General features: G+C 40.5%; 1 protein-coding gene across 1 annotated transcript; it reads left to right on the top strand.

The window, feature by feature from the left end:
- Positions 1-11: 11 nt before the first annotated feature.
- On the top strand, positions 12-12,434 carry cbx1a (chromobox homolog 1a (HP1 beta homolog Drosophila)). Its single transcript, XM_037088610.1, has 6 exons — positions 12-70; positions 1,787-1,926; positions 6,004-6,277; positions 7,578-7,749; positions 7,925-8,019; positions 8,673-12,434. Exons 1-6 carry the CDS (start codon positions 12-14, stop codon positions 8,821-8,823), a joined length of 891 nt encoding a protein of 296 aa, XP_036944505.1. The 3' UTR covers positions 8,824-12,434.
- The last annotated feature ends 2,623 nt before the right edge of the window (positions 12,435-15,057 follow it).

Consider the following 15,057-nt stretch of genomic DNA (forward strand, 5'->3'; position numbering starts at 1 on the left):
GGGGCCCCATAATGGCCTACAAGGCATTGCCTGTTCACAAGGAGGAGCCCTGCATTCTCTCGATCCACACGTCACTCCTTAAAAGGGGCCCACATAGTAAGGTTTGAGGTAGAGCTGTGCGATATTACAATTTATCACACGGCTCTTCTTAATGCTGTAGAATGCTCCATTCACTTGAATGGGGCTTCCCAACATTCAGCGGTCAATTATTTTTGTATAACTGGCAAACTGTATTTCTCTCCTGAAAAACACTATGAACTGTAACAAATAAATTGTAAAAAGACACACTATGTGAAGTGTTTTTTTTTTCATGTTGGCAAGTAGCTGTGTAAAAAGCGGGATAATGTATAAAACAGTGGCCATTATCAGGAAAATAAGTCCCTTCAGGACAGAGCAGACAGTTGCCAGTTCGTCCTGTCGAGACTTATTTTCCCGATAATGATCGCCGTTCTTTATATTATCCCTTACATATATTGTAGTGCAATAAAAAATGTCTACCGTAGGGTATAACCGTATGTTGTTAATATCGTATTTTTAACGTGCAGGCTACTAGTTTAGCACTGTCGTTACACTAACGTTAACATACACTACGGTTGTGATTTAATACACCGTGTAAAGCACAACTCGACATTGGAATGACTGTTGGATATCAAAATTTTGAGTTCAAAACAAGTTTATTGTATGAAGGCGAATGTGACTGCAGCAACGTTACTGCTTTGTGGTGGCATTTTTATGTCACCATTTATGTATGGCTCGTTTATGGCACTGGTCGCTCGGGAGTAAACAGGCAAAGCAGCATGGCGGAGATGGAGGAAAGCACAATGGAACACAAAAATAACATTACTAGTAACGTCACATCAGACGCGGATACAGAAGCAGAGCTCCAAGAACATTTGTGCCGAAAATGGGGAACCGGAATTCCATCATTTGGCGTTGGTTTAAAAATGTAGACACCGACCAGACAACGGTAATCTGCAAAACAAGCCGCCAACAAGTTGTTACTAGCAACTCGAACACGTCTAATCTTTTCTACCACTTAAAGACATGCCAGGATATATATCGTTATCGGGATATAAAATAAGCTATATCAGGATATAACATTTTGTCTATATTGCACAGCACTAATTTGACATAGAGCAGATGCACTAAAAAGTGCCTTGGCGCCTGTGTCCGCATAATGTTTTTTTCCAAGCTTTTTACAGTTGCTCCCAATACAGAGCAGGCATTTGCAGCCCCTGGTTTGCCTCTTCTGATGGTGCACCCCTGCGTGACAGCAAAATTAAACGAACATGGTTATGGTCTTCTCATATGTGGCAGCTGCCTAATGGCACCTACAGTAGCCTGCACATCTTTCCTGTAAAGCACCTCAGTAGTATTTGTTGTAGTACTAAGTGGAAGCCTCAATATTATGTGCACATACCAGAGTAATTCTCATATATCCATTTTACAAGATGTTATAGTTATAACACCAGCAGTTGTAGTTGAATGGCAGACAACTGAACATGTTTACAGCTATTTTAATAGGTTACATTTTGTATGATTTTACACTTTAGTTTATTCAGCACCTTGAGCTTCTCTACCTTGACTCAAAATTATTCACTGTACTGTACTGTACTATAATAGCAGTTGCTCATCTGACGGCGAAAACTTCACTTCCCAGAATGCCTTGGCTATCCACTGATGTCACCTCCGGTGGTGCTGTTGGCGGGCAGAACGGGATCGATAGTGGTTGTTAGCGACGCTGATGCTATTGTGTTATTCAGTAGCAGAGCACGTTGTGATAAAGTCGAGTCAACCCGGGTTCCCTGTGTGTCGCCACCGGCGCATCTGCGGCCTGTAACTCGTCTACAACAGCCGGTGACAACAGTGTTTTCCCTCGGGCCTGTCGCAAGCCCTTACAAGCGCACCGAACAATTCTCTATAAAGGTAAGGCTCATGAAGCTAACGTTAGCTGCTGAGGAAAACACACCAGCCATGTTGCCCTCCTGTTGAAGGGGGCGGCTGCCTGGCTCGTGTACGTGCTCGGGTTGTGGTGAATTGGATTATTGAGTGGCCAAATCAAGTTAAAGGAAATTGCCCCAACTTATTTTAGCGTTCGTTGACTGTCCAGTGCAGCGCGCGAGGATACAGCGTGTGCATGCATGATGCTGAGACGGTGAGCAGCTGACGCTTCTCATCAAACAGTGGACAGGACAGCTTCTACTCTTCTGCTAGAGACACAACGACCCTTTAAATCTCTTATCTAGAATTAATTTGTCAAAGTGAGTATAAAGTTGTAGCGACCGCATTGTGTTTTTCTGTGGGTGCAGCTTGCAAATCACAGTCACTGTTATTCGGCAGGCATGGAGGTGGGCGTTTTTCCTTCCCGGTGTTAAACCTTTTGGGGGTTTTACTGTTCAAGTGTATGCATCTTGATTTGTAAGTTAGCCCAAAAGATGAACTCTGGACTTAAGTTATCTTGTAGTTACTACATGTGCGGTGTTTCCCATGAAGAAAATCTTGCACATTTTAAAGTTAAATGCATCCATCTTTCCATCCATCATGAAAACCATGACCATGAATGAGAAAATCTATTGCTTTTATTCTTGTAGCCTACAAGTCCTGACTTGTAACTAAACATTAACTGAGGGTCGCAAACAATCATGATCATGGTTATGGTTTATGTTCCGAAGCTACAGTTAACCAACACTGCTGCCTGTTGGCATTTATCAAGGTAATAAATAATGCATGTTGTATTTTAGTCTTACAGCTTTCAGGCACAGAGTCAGAGAACAGCCCTGAAAGTGGATAGTAAATAAAACGGAGATAGAGGCTAGGTTAACGAGAAGGAGTGAGGAGAGACTGATTACAAGCTAGCACACCAACTGAATGTCACTGTTGGAGACCACAAGTTTACCTGACGTTGTATTAGTATGCTGTAGCCTCATTTATATGCACTAATCCCAGAGTTACTCTAAATGCCAATATATAATAGTTCAATTAAGGTATTTATTTTGAAGTTAGCATAGGACCCTTCCTTCATTGACATGGAAAATAAAATGCTTAGTTCACTGCATTGTTTTCCATGTTGTAACAAGCACATATGCAGAGACCAAGCATAGCTGAAATGTCAGTTGTTGATTGTGCATCCTAGGGGTGGGATTCTTTTGGCACCTCATGATTCGATTACAATTCTGAGGTCAGCGATTCAATTCTAAATCGATTATCGATGCATCTTAATGCAGCAGGTTTTTTGTGTACATATCCATGCATGATTTATAATGATGATAATAATGATAATCATAATAATCAAATCTGAGTTTGCTAATCACTTCCTACTTTTGTGGTGATCATTAAAGAAAATCAACAGAAAACCAACTCAGTATTTCATTAATATGTAATTATTTTAATATTTTATTAAAGAAAAGGCTTTTCTTTGTCACAAATAGATTTGACTTGAACACATAATCCTCCTGTTACAGGCAATGAGCATATCCCTGTGAGTAAATCAGTAAACTTGTAGCCTACATAAAAATAAAAAATGCATTTCAATGCAATAATCAATGCAGCTTGCATTTCAACGCATTATGGATCTATGTATCAGCTCTCATCCTAAACACATGGCTAGATTTGGTCATTGATAATAAAAAAAATAAACAGATTAATTTTTCTTTGTGTCATTAAAGAAAAAGCTGTCGTCAGTCAAAGTTGAGGATAAGACTTCTATCACAAAAGCCTCCTGATATGGGTGATAGGCAGCATATCCCAGTGCTATAATGCTACTTTATGCCACTTGCATTTCAACGCATTGTGCAACAACTTTATGCATAACGTGTTGAAATCCAAGCGGTGCGCAACAAAGCGTGTCTGAACACTGACAGAAGTCCTTGGTAATCAAAATTGTGATAAAGTTTGTAATTCGCTTCGCTCTTTCCGAGCTGGGTGGAAAATTTGATATCGCTTGCTCAATGGTCCTCTAGCTGGATGCAGCTACAGCCATGCCTCTGCACACTTGCTGTTAAAGCAGAGGTGAATGTTGCGCCCAACTTTGTACATCATGTCACATGTTTACGTCTACCCCAGTAGTGGCTTTTTTGAAAAGAAGGAATATTACACCTCCCTTTCACATAGACAAGAAGGCAGTTTGAAGCCTTTACCTGGCTGCGAATGTGGCACATTTTCTAATTAAAAGCGGCTTCTGAGAGAAGTTTGTGCGCCAAAGTCAATAAACACCTGTCTTAAAACTGCTATGAGAAAACAATGTCATTTAAGATTACAACAAATAGGTGACAAACAGGCACTGCAGATGATAAATGTCTTGTTTTTGTAATGTTTATGTACTGTGGTACACGTATTGAAAAGATGCAGCCTTTATTTTGTAGATAGCTCTAGTCTGATTGTTGGAAGGATGTTGAAGGGGAATTTGATTAAGAAAAAGTAGCCATGTGCAGTAATGGAGATCATTGAGGATGCCATACACTGAAATGCATCAAGAATCATTTTGCATTTTATTTTTTGATTGCTGAATCATCATCGAATTGTGAGGCTAGTATTGTGTTTCCTTTCCTCCTGTCTTTGGATTTCAAATGGTCACAATAATGGTTTTGAATGCAGGTGCTTAGCTCAAATTGTGTATTTGATAATAGTGCTCAGTTGTTGGTTTCTGTGGGTTTTTGTCAAAATGGCTTCTAGAGTATAACCACTCAACAGACGGACTCCAGCTGTAAGAGTTAAAGGCTCTCACAGTGTTTACTAGAGCCAGTCTTTTGAACAGTGCAACTCTTCATCTTCCTTTCCCTGCATTCACAGGTTTCAGCTTTTTTCCTCTTCACTGGGTCTGTCATGGCTTTTAAACTGGGTTTGAGGGGGGTTGAGCAAGTCGGAGGTGTATTAAGTTTACTTGGATCAAAAATCGAAGGTCACTGATTTTGAAGGAGTTTTGTGTTTCAGCATCTCCTGATAAGCCATCAATATCCAGGACAAACTGGATACATTCAGGTCAAATATTATTTGTGTTTTGTTGAGCTTACAAATTATTCACTTAGACCACCTTTTTAATACAATTTCAATTGTTCTCCTAGAGGGAATTTTAACTTACAAGTCATATGGCTGGAGATTTAAATAACCTTGTTATCTGACAACAGCCTGAGAATGAGAATAAAAAATCATTCCAAAGATTGAAACAAAGTCATCCAGCTACCTGTACTGGGGAGGCTAAGCTCAGAAAACTGTGAAGAACAACGGAATAATTGAAACAAGTACACTAACAGCAGCAACTGCAAACTGCTGTGCTTTGTAGCAACTCTGGTGGGACACGCTACTTTTTTCCCTAGCGGGCTTTTTAAAGCTACAATTATGAAATGGTCAGGGCTGAGTACTCAGTTGACGTTTTTCCACTAGCACTTGGGCCTTGTTGAGTCAAACTGAGCCACACTGATTTGCTTTTCCTTTACCAGTTCTACTGCACTGAGTTGAGCCACGCTGGCGATGGACCTGGCCCAAAGCAAGGCCAAACTGCAAATTAATTACTAATGGTGAAAACACAGCATGTCCTCTAATCCTGTTTCATAATAAGAGCTTTTAAATGACTAAATGATAGGCTTTTATTGTGAAGAAGATGTAAATGAAAGGTGATTGTAGCTGAATTAGCAGAGACACTTTGTTAGCGGTGGTTCTTTGGTGGCATTGCAGGGATTGGGACAAGCGCATCATTGGTTTAAGGCACATCTTCAAGCAGGTAGCCCAATTGGGATGGAAAAGCCAAACGCCCTTGCCGGGCTGCAGAACCAAGTCTAACCAAGTAGAGCCAGGCCAGCAGATGTAATGGAGTAACGGCAAATGACTGTCAGCCATAAATGATGGAATCATTGTCATTTAAGTTTGATTGTCCACAGTATTGATCACCTCACCAGTCTCCATTCAAACAGAGCATTTCAGTATTTTCCATAGGAAACTATACTTCTCATTACAGTTATTCTAACCCTTTCATTTATCTCTCCACATTTTTCCCCTTGGGATCTCTAGAGGTGTCCTCTGGAAACGTCAAGCTGGCGACTGTAGCAGCAAAGAAGAGCAAGAAGGCTGAGGAGGAGGAGCAGCCTGCGGGACCTGCACCAGCACCAGCACCAGATGCAGCAGCAGCAGCAGCAGCAGCACCACCTCCAGCAGCAGCAGCAGCAGCAGCAGCAGCAGCAGAGGAGGAGGAAGAGGAGGAGGAGTATGTTGTGGAGAAGGTTTTGGACCGCCGGGTGGTGAAGGGAAAAGTGGAGTTTCTGCTGAAATGGAAGGGGTTCTCAGAGTGAGTATGAGCCTGCATTAAAGTTCTGCATCAGATTTCCGTCATTCAGACGTCTCAGAGGCTACTTATGAGATCAGTGTAGATCAGAGGAGAACAAGTGTTGTCTGATTTTTAATGACAGACTGTCACACTCTACACCCAATTGTATCATAACAGTGTGTGTGCGCCTGACCAATGACAGTGTAGTGACCCACACAGGGAGGAATCTAAACACAGAGCGGCACTAAAGTTTAGCTGCTTAGCTAGCAAGGACTCGTCGCACTGCTACATTCTCAATTAGTTTTTGAGTTTAGTCAACACCTGAGAACTCCTGACACGGAGAGTCTCCTGTTGTGTGCTACATGTGTGAAATAACAACTATAGTCTTGACTGTGTCTGCAGTGTATCTGTGTAAACGGCTTCATTCAGCTTCTCTTCCTCCCCTCTGGCACCGTGAGTTACCATGGATACAGGAACACCCTGAAACTTTATAATGATGATCAATAAGAAGTTTTTGGTTAGTTTGACTATACGAAATCATGAATGTAGCCTGATTGTAGCTCAATGCTGAAATCTTTTATTATAACATACAGAACAAATGTAAAGCCTCAGAGCTTCTTTGATTATTAACAGTATGTTAGTGATGACAGAAAGGTGATAACTCGCCATCAGACTGACAAGGCTGCAAAAGTTGCAGTTTGTATGGTGTATTTTTCTGTTAAATGATAAGAGGCTCACTTTAAACAATATTATTAATAATAATAATAATAATAATAATTAATGCTGATGAGAAGAAGTAGAAAAATAGCATACTGAAAAGTTCTGGCTTGGCAAAAAAAAGGCACAGTTTGATTTCATAGATTGAAAATTACATTGAAAAGACAAAAAACATTTTAAGTGTGAATAGAACAGCAGTTCAGATCATGCTCCTGTAAAACACTGTTAATCAAATATTTAAACTTGATGTCTGCATTAGAGAACATGGTGTGGGGTGAGGCTGTAAATCTTGCCCTGTAACATGTTTCACAAATGACAAATTGGGAATATGACTTGGCTATAGCTCGAAAAAGCATTTCAGTCAAAAGATTATTTATTTTTTTTGCTTTAATCCATGTATGAGTCTGTCTTCACACTTTTTCCTTTTTTTTTGTTAGAACCTGCAGATGGCAATAACATGTGAGCGTTGAATTAGACCTCAAAATACAAAGTTGATAATTAAAAGTTGAAAATCAAGACATTCACTCTGAGTTGCAGTCCTGCAGATAATCTTAACAAAATTTAATTTTCTGTTCATGTGGGCTGTCTGCACCCGCCTTTCCAGTGAGGATAACACATGGGAGCCAGAAGAGAACCTGGACTGCCCAGACCTTATTGCGGAGTACATGCAGAAACATAAAGAGAAGGAGGAGAAAAAAAAGGAAGGCAAAAGGAAAGTCACCAGTGAGGCCACAGGAGATTCCGAGGAACGAGGGAGCAAGAGGAAGAAGGAGGAGGTGAGCAAAGGAGAGGGGTTGCTCCACACTAAAACTCAGCTGTCAGCCAGAGCACAAAACATGTAACAGTCTTTTCACAAATCATAGTCAACAGCTAAACACAGGTGCTTAGAGCTTATGTCCTGACTGTTTGATCTTTCTTCTTTGGTCATGTGTTCTCTTGTCCTGTCTGTAGGGTGAGAAGGCCAGAGGTTTTGGCAGAGGTCTGCAGCCAGAGAGGATTATTGGAGCAACGGACTCCAGTGGAGAGCTGATGTTCCTCATGAAGTGGTGGGTCTTCACTGTCACTTTATATTGTTAAGAAAAATGATGAACAGGTGGAGCACAGTATTTCTCTCTTAGCAAGGTCAAAGTAAAATTGTGTCATCTTCTTTAGTGACCATTATAAAAGGCAAACTCCAAGTAGAAAGATGGGGCTTGTAGTAGCATTGCTACAGCAGCAACACTGTGTGGACACATGCTGCTTACACAGGTAATGTGGTCCAGGCTTTATAGAGCCCACCGTTGAAGGTGAAGGTCTGATGCTTTAACAAGTTGCAGGTTGTTTCACCAGTACTTACTAGGAAGTCGGGAAAGAGTGTTTCAGAGACAGTTCAGTTTCACTGAGATTCATTACATATCAAATAGAAGTTTCTGAAAAATGAACCACATGCTGATAACCGACTCAAAATTAAGCCACCAGTTGGGAACCACTAGTTTATTGTGGTGCTGTTAATGGCTTGGCTAAAAAGTTTAGTCTGATTATTGTTGGAGTAACATAGTTCTCTATTTTGTTCTTCCTCCCTCTCCTGTATGGCTTGTTTCTCCCATCTGTTGACTCTATTTATGACATTTTTTTTTCTTTTTGCTTATCCTTTCCCCCCTTATTCTGGTCATTGTCATCTGTCTCTCTGCAACATTGCTTCTTCAATCAAAACTAACAGGAAAAACTCAGATGAGGCAGACCTCGTTCCAGCCAAGGAGGCCAATGTCAAGTGTCCCCAGGTAGTCATCTCTTTCTACGAGGAGCGCCTCACCTGGCACTCCTACCCCACAGAGGAGGAGGAAAAAAAAGAGGAGGAGAAAAAAGAGTAAATGAGTGGAGGATGCGAAGAGGAAATAAAGGAGGTGTCAGAGTGCAGGGCGGGAAATCAACTACATGCTGGTGAACTGTTGTCCACATAATTGATTCTAGCAGCTACTTTGGCAGAAAAATGAAGAAAACCGTTGGGATTGAACTGCCAACATAGCTGACAGAGGAAAGAAGTATGTTTTCCTGCCCTGAAAGGAGACAGGCGTCGTTTCCTCAAAAGATGCTCCCACCTGTATCTCTACTGACAATGTAAATTTTCTTAAAGAGGTATGTTGACACATAGTCTCTCTTATGTCAAGCTACCTCTTCAATTTTCACCTTCATGCGAGAAGTGAGCTGAATGTTTGGCTGTTGCTGGTAAGTTTGTCTCTGCTCCCAATCACTTGCCCCAGTCAGAGGTCCTGTTTTAAGAATGTTTCGGCTCATAAGATACTGAAAGTAGCCAGGGAATTGTGGTTGGTCAGAGAGCACAAACTTCCTTCCTGCTTTGTCAGGATACATTGGAGGGAACCTCTTTTGAAATGGAATGTGGTGAGGTATTATGGAGGAGTGTCTCTTTTCAGTATCTGTTCTCTTTGTGCCACCGGAGTTCTCATAATATTTGAAGAAAAGCTGTTCCTTAATTGAAACTATTAAATGCCAAATGATGACTGTACATTTCACTCTGACATGGACGGAATGACAAAGAGGGGTTAAAGTCTATATGAAAAAAGATCAGCAGCCGTTGGCCTTGTTTCCTACCAGCCACTGTGGCAGCCAACCAGCCAGAGCTCAAATGTCCCGCAGTTGTCTGCTAAAGCAGATTTTTTTTTTCCTTTTTTTTTTTTTTAAAAAAGCTGACAGTTTTTAGCCATTCCAGCCATGTGTGTTTCTTCCCAAAGTTTGTATTTTGCTTTCTGTTTGATTTTTAATGAGCAAGACTGTATTTGTTAAAACTGTGAGTTGAGGGTTTTGTACTTGTTTGGTGAAGGTTCAGAGTCAAACTGGTAGCTTTTCTGTGAATGTAAAACTGATCATCTGTTGTGTTTCATGTGACTCAATCATATGTGTTCTAGATATTAAGGTATACATTAGGACATTAAATTTCTAATACACTTGATTTAGTTTCAGTATTTGCTTGAACACAGTTAAGATTAAGTACCGAAAATCTACCATCCATTTTCACTAGGACACAATATTAGTTTAGTATGAAGCCAAATAATAGCCTGCCAGCATGACAAGTGACCTATATTTAAGTGGACAGACTTTAGTTTATTCACTGGCAGTTGTGGCTGTTTTGTTTCCCAAACTTACCATGTAAGCTCATCAATTTTGTTAAAGCTGCTCTAAGTGACATATCCTTATTAAAAAAGTGTTAAATAGCTCTATATTACAACAGTAATCATTGTTATCGAATGTGGTTAGTAACCCATGTTTCTCCTCCCTCTGCTGATGTAGTAAAAATGCAAAGACATTTTCTGGTATCCCTGCCCCCTTTATCCAATCAGGACAGAGAACTCCAGAAACAGTGGCCTTTTCTGCTTGTGAACATCCAGAGAGCAGGATCCTCCTGGAGATTATCACTGCTCATTAGTTTGGTGACGTAGAGAGGAGGGAGGGGATAGCATGCTGCAAAATGGACAGAAAGTCAGCTCAACAGACGACAATTCTTATAGCAGCTTCAAGTGACTTTTTATTGAAACAGGCTGGCTGGTTACCTGCCAGAATGGCTGGCAGAGTGTACAAATAGCAGCCAAACTTGGCAAAAAAGCAGGCTATACGTTTCCACACTGCAATAGTGATGGGCAAATTGGATGACTTCAGGTGAAGAGTTATGATTGTCATAAAGCATTTAGTGTTTATACTGGGTCAGAATCAGTGTTAGGATTGGCAATCCAAGAACTTCCCTGAGGAGGCTGAGACACCCATTAACCTGGAGTGTAGACCGGCAAAGTGCCAGGAACCAGCTGATAATCATTTAGACAGAAACACATTATATAACTAGACTGAACACTGTGCTGGGCCGACAGTCTGCAGGTAGCCTCTCTGGGGAGTTTAGTTTCTCTGATGTTGACTTACTACAGCACCACTGTCAGGCTAAAGTTTATTTTTTTATGCTTCTGGAAATCTGATGCACGCTGGAGTTAATGTCGTCTTGTTTAAAAACATACTGGTCATGACATCAAATTGTATTGGTAAGTAGACAAGCAAGCTCATGCATTTTGAGCTGTTGCAACAAGCCTTTCTGGTGGATGATCATCACACGTGCTGGCTTTATGTTGAGATCACGGCACCCCTGCTCACACGTTGCCCTCTGTGTAAATGCGACCCCAGCTTGAGCCAAAAGTTCACAAAAAGGTGTCGGACAAGAGAATATCAGTGTGGGAACTGAGCAGCCATTTGTCAGTCAATCGCTGGCTGTAGTTTGTACATTGATCTACTCTGCCAGCCACGTTGACAGGAAATTCAGCCAACAAGCTGTTTTGGCTGATGGTTAAAGTGCCGCTGTGGCTGGTAGGTGGAGGTTTCCTGATGAGACTGGCTCGCTAGGTACGTGCTCCATAAACGAACCCAAGTGGGTTTTACTCCTGTTTAAAATCATTTCCACTTCTTGTTTTTTCACCTCTCTCTCTCTCTCTCTCTCTCTCTCTCTCTCTCTCTCTCTCTCTCTCTCTCTCTCTCTCTCTCTCTCTCTCTCTCTCTCTCTCTCTCTCTCTCTCTCTCTCTCTCTCTCTCTCTCTCTCTCTCTCTCACACACACACATATACATATATATACACACACACACCACATGTGTTTTATAGATTGTATAATTTTAGCTTGCACTGGCCGGGTGACATTCAAGACATGATGCATGTTTGGAGTATTTCTTGGTTCCACTTGCTTGCAGACCTGTGTTTAGATATTCACTAATAAAACAGATTAGAACTTTAAAATTCAGCATGGTTAACATGTTGCCTTATATGAAAGGCCTTTCTCTCTCCTGCCTAATGCTAATGTGTTGAATGTAGCCCGGCTGTGCTTATTTCTGTGTACACTGTATTAAAGCTAACTAGATAGCCTCCTCTGTTTACAGACCCAGGTGAGCTAGATCCTTTTTCTCTGAACTGTTAACTGAATTCTGAACGTATACTTCATATACTGCAACTCCATTTTCCAGTGTACACTTCTGCTTCACCTCATGCCTCTACATTTTTTTTTTTAATTAAATGTTTTACATTTTTCTGCAGAATGATCACCTTGAGACCTAACCCTCAGTTACATGATAAAGAGGAAAAGTACAAACTCAAAGCAGCAACCTATGTACAAACATAATCCAATTTTGAAATAAGTAGCTACAGTTTGTGTAAGCATTCTCATTTGTTCACCGTATTACATCAGTACTGTGAGTTAAATGTCCTGCTTTATTACTGCCCTCTGTTGTACCTCAACACTGATGGAGAATGATTGAGTTAGCTGCACTTGGGTCTGCTAGTAAGCTTTTCTATCTTGTCTTTGAAGACTTTTCTCTGTATTTAGTGGATTAACTTGTGTTGTTGTGTTGCATGTTTATTGGTTCCTCTTGCAATGTTACTCTCATGGCTGATATACTTTTAATTGTCTGTTTTAGACAATAAAGGTTTTTGTTTTCGTACATTTTTGCACTTTCCTCTCAATTCTTTACTTTAATGGTTAACAGGACATTCACCGATCAGCCACGACATTAAAACCACTGACTGGTGATGTAAATAACATTGGTCATCTCATTACAATGCATTGTTCTGATGGGAAACCTTCAACTTGACACGAACCACTTGCTCAAACACAGACTAGTACAAACCTTCATAGCACCAGCACATCATTGGATGGGTGCTGTACTTGATGATTACTGTATTTAACCTGTCAGTTGAATCATCATTATTTGTAAAAACAGTACAAAATAAAATGGGTCTCTGTCACTGCACTGCTTAATCAGTTCCCATGATCAGGTTTGGTTTGTTTTTTTTAATTGACCAACCTCAATGGAGAGGAATAATGGCAGTTTTCAGCTGTGACACAAATCATCTTTGGCTCCTAGATACTTGGATATTTTGGTGTTTCAACTGATTGTTTATTCTGTTAGTAATATGACACATTTCATTTTACTTTTATCACATATCCAGTATCCAACTCTGGACACAATGCTACTAGTCCTCCCAGAGATGCTCGATGGGGTACAGGTCAGGTGACGTGAGGGACACCAACCTGCTGGTGGCCACAAGAGCACGATGTGGGGGTGCATTGTCATCCATGAACATGAAGTTAGTTCCGCCAACATGTTGCCTGGCCAGCTGCAGATGTGCTCAGCGCACCCACAAACAGCTGGCATCTAGCATTCACTCCCGCTTTCTGCCTTGCTGACCTTAATATACAATCACTTCACATTATATTTCATTGATCTGATATGATTATGCAATAGTACAGTCACAGTGACAGTAGTACAGACAGATGCTTTCTTAAACCAATGCCTTTATTCAAGACTTTTTCCACATTTAACAGACTTTTTTTTTTAAATGACATTTAACATTTGAACCTGTTCAGTCAAGCTGAGAAAAAAAGTGCAGAAATAAAATAAATACAGTAGCAGAACTTTCAATAAACAAATAAAAATAAAGAAATCTAAATAAACAACATGCTGTCAGTCAGTGTCTGAGGGACTTCACTGAAATGTGAGCTCGGCCAAAGTCTCTGGAGGAGCTCAGCGCGCCCCACTGGACAAAATAAATCAGTACAACAGCGTGTGCTTTTGTCATTGTCACACTTTTTTTTTTTCTATCGGTGCAACATTTTACCTATATGACAGAACCCCCGATAGAAATTGGGCCGTTCTATCGGTGGCCGATAATCGGTCGGTCACTGAGCCAAACCTCCCCTGCAGCATAGTTCAGTGCAGGGGAGCTCCCCCAACAGTCTACATGAGACCTAATTCTGACCTATTAAATCATGAATTTATCAGGGGAAAAAATGTAAGCCTGCAGCCTCCCTTTTCACACTGTGTCTTGAATGAAAGTTTTAGCTACAGAGTGAGACATCTCGCCTCTGTTTAGCCTTTGCATTACTTTATTTATGGGCAACATGTAGCCAATCAGAGACAGAGTAGGGCAGGTCATGCCGAACAAGGTAGTGTGATCTAAAGTAAGGCAGCTACAGTAGTGGCAACTGTGTGTCTGCTGACTGACTGAAGTGTATATTTATGATAAATATATAAGTATATAAAATGTTACATAGTGACTGGCATAAGTTACAGAGGTAAAGGCTCGACTCTAAACCAGTTGTTTCAGGCGGTGCAGGAGCAGTGCCTTCTACAGGAGAGACTAACTCACTTGCTGTGGACTTTGGACTTTTTCACTTTGCAGACCTTTTGACATGCACAGAAATGCCACATGATAAAGGAAAGTCAAAACACAAAAAGCATTATATGACCTCCTGTAATTGTTTAACTATTATTTAAAGCGAAACTCTCGGCAAAAAAATCAACATAGGCTTTTTTTTTGTTTGTTTGTATTTTTGTATTTTTGTTCTCGGCTCAAACTCGTTTTCAATGGGAGTGCTAGGGGCACTTTTACACTAGCATCAAAATCGCTATTTTGAAAACACTAAGAAGGCTCGACACAACATGAGACTTTGCTCGTAGTATCACCGTGTATTCATAGCCATGTCTGATCAAACTTTGTAAGCACAATGTTACTTAAATAAGCATCAAAATCACATTGGCCACAGTTTCCTGTCTTTCTCTCCACTACGTTTTAGTTTTCAGTGTACTAGCCAGTGTAATTTCCATTGGACATTTCTTTATTTTACTTTGTACTCGATCTAGCTTTAATGCTGAACTGCCTATTGGAGAGCCATATACTCCCAGCAAAAATACATTGACTTTGTTTTTATTTTGCCTGAAATTGCCCTCATGTCAACTGGTCCTTACAATTTAGGACTTTCTGATTTTCTGTCTCTTCCCATTTATTTTTTCATTTATTTTACATCATATGTCATTCCTGCAGCTGATCATTAAAAAATGGCCACAGCAAGTGGGATTCAGTTTATGTCTTCATTTTGACTGTAAAGGACTGTTAGTACTGACCTCAAACAGTGATTGAATTTAACTATATTTACTCAGGTATTGCAGTTATGCAATAACTGTGCAATTATGAGGTACTAGGTTCTTGAGTATTTCCATTTCTGCCACTTTATACTTCCACTCTGCTACAGTTTGGAGTAGAATAAAGAACTTTTTACTCCAT

The sequence above is a fragment of the Acanthopagrus latus genome, chromosome 23 (assembly GCF_904848185.1).
Source record: "Acanthopagrus latus isolate v.2019 chromosome 23, fAcaLat1.1, whole genome shotgun sequence".
Taxonomy (NCBI): domain Eukaryota; kingdom Metazoa; phylum Chordata; class Actinopteri; order Spariformes; family Sparidae; genus Acanthopagrus; species Acanthopagrus latus.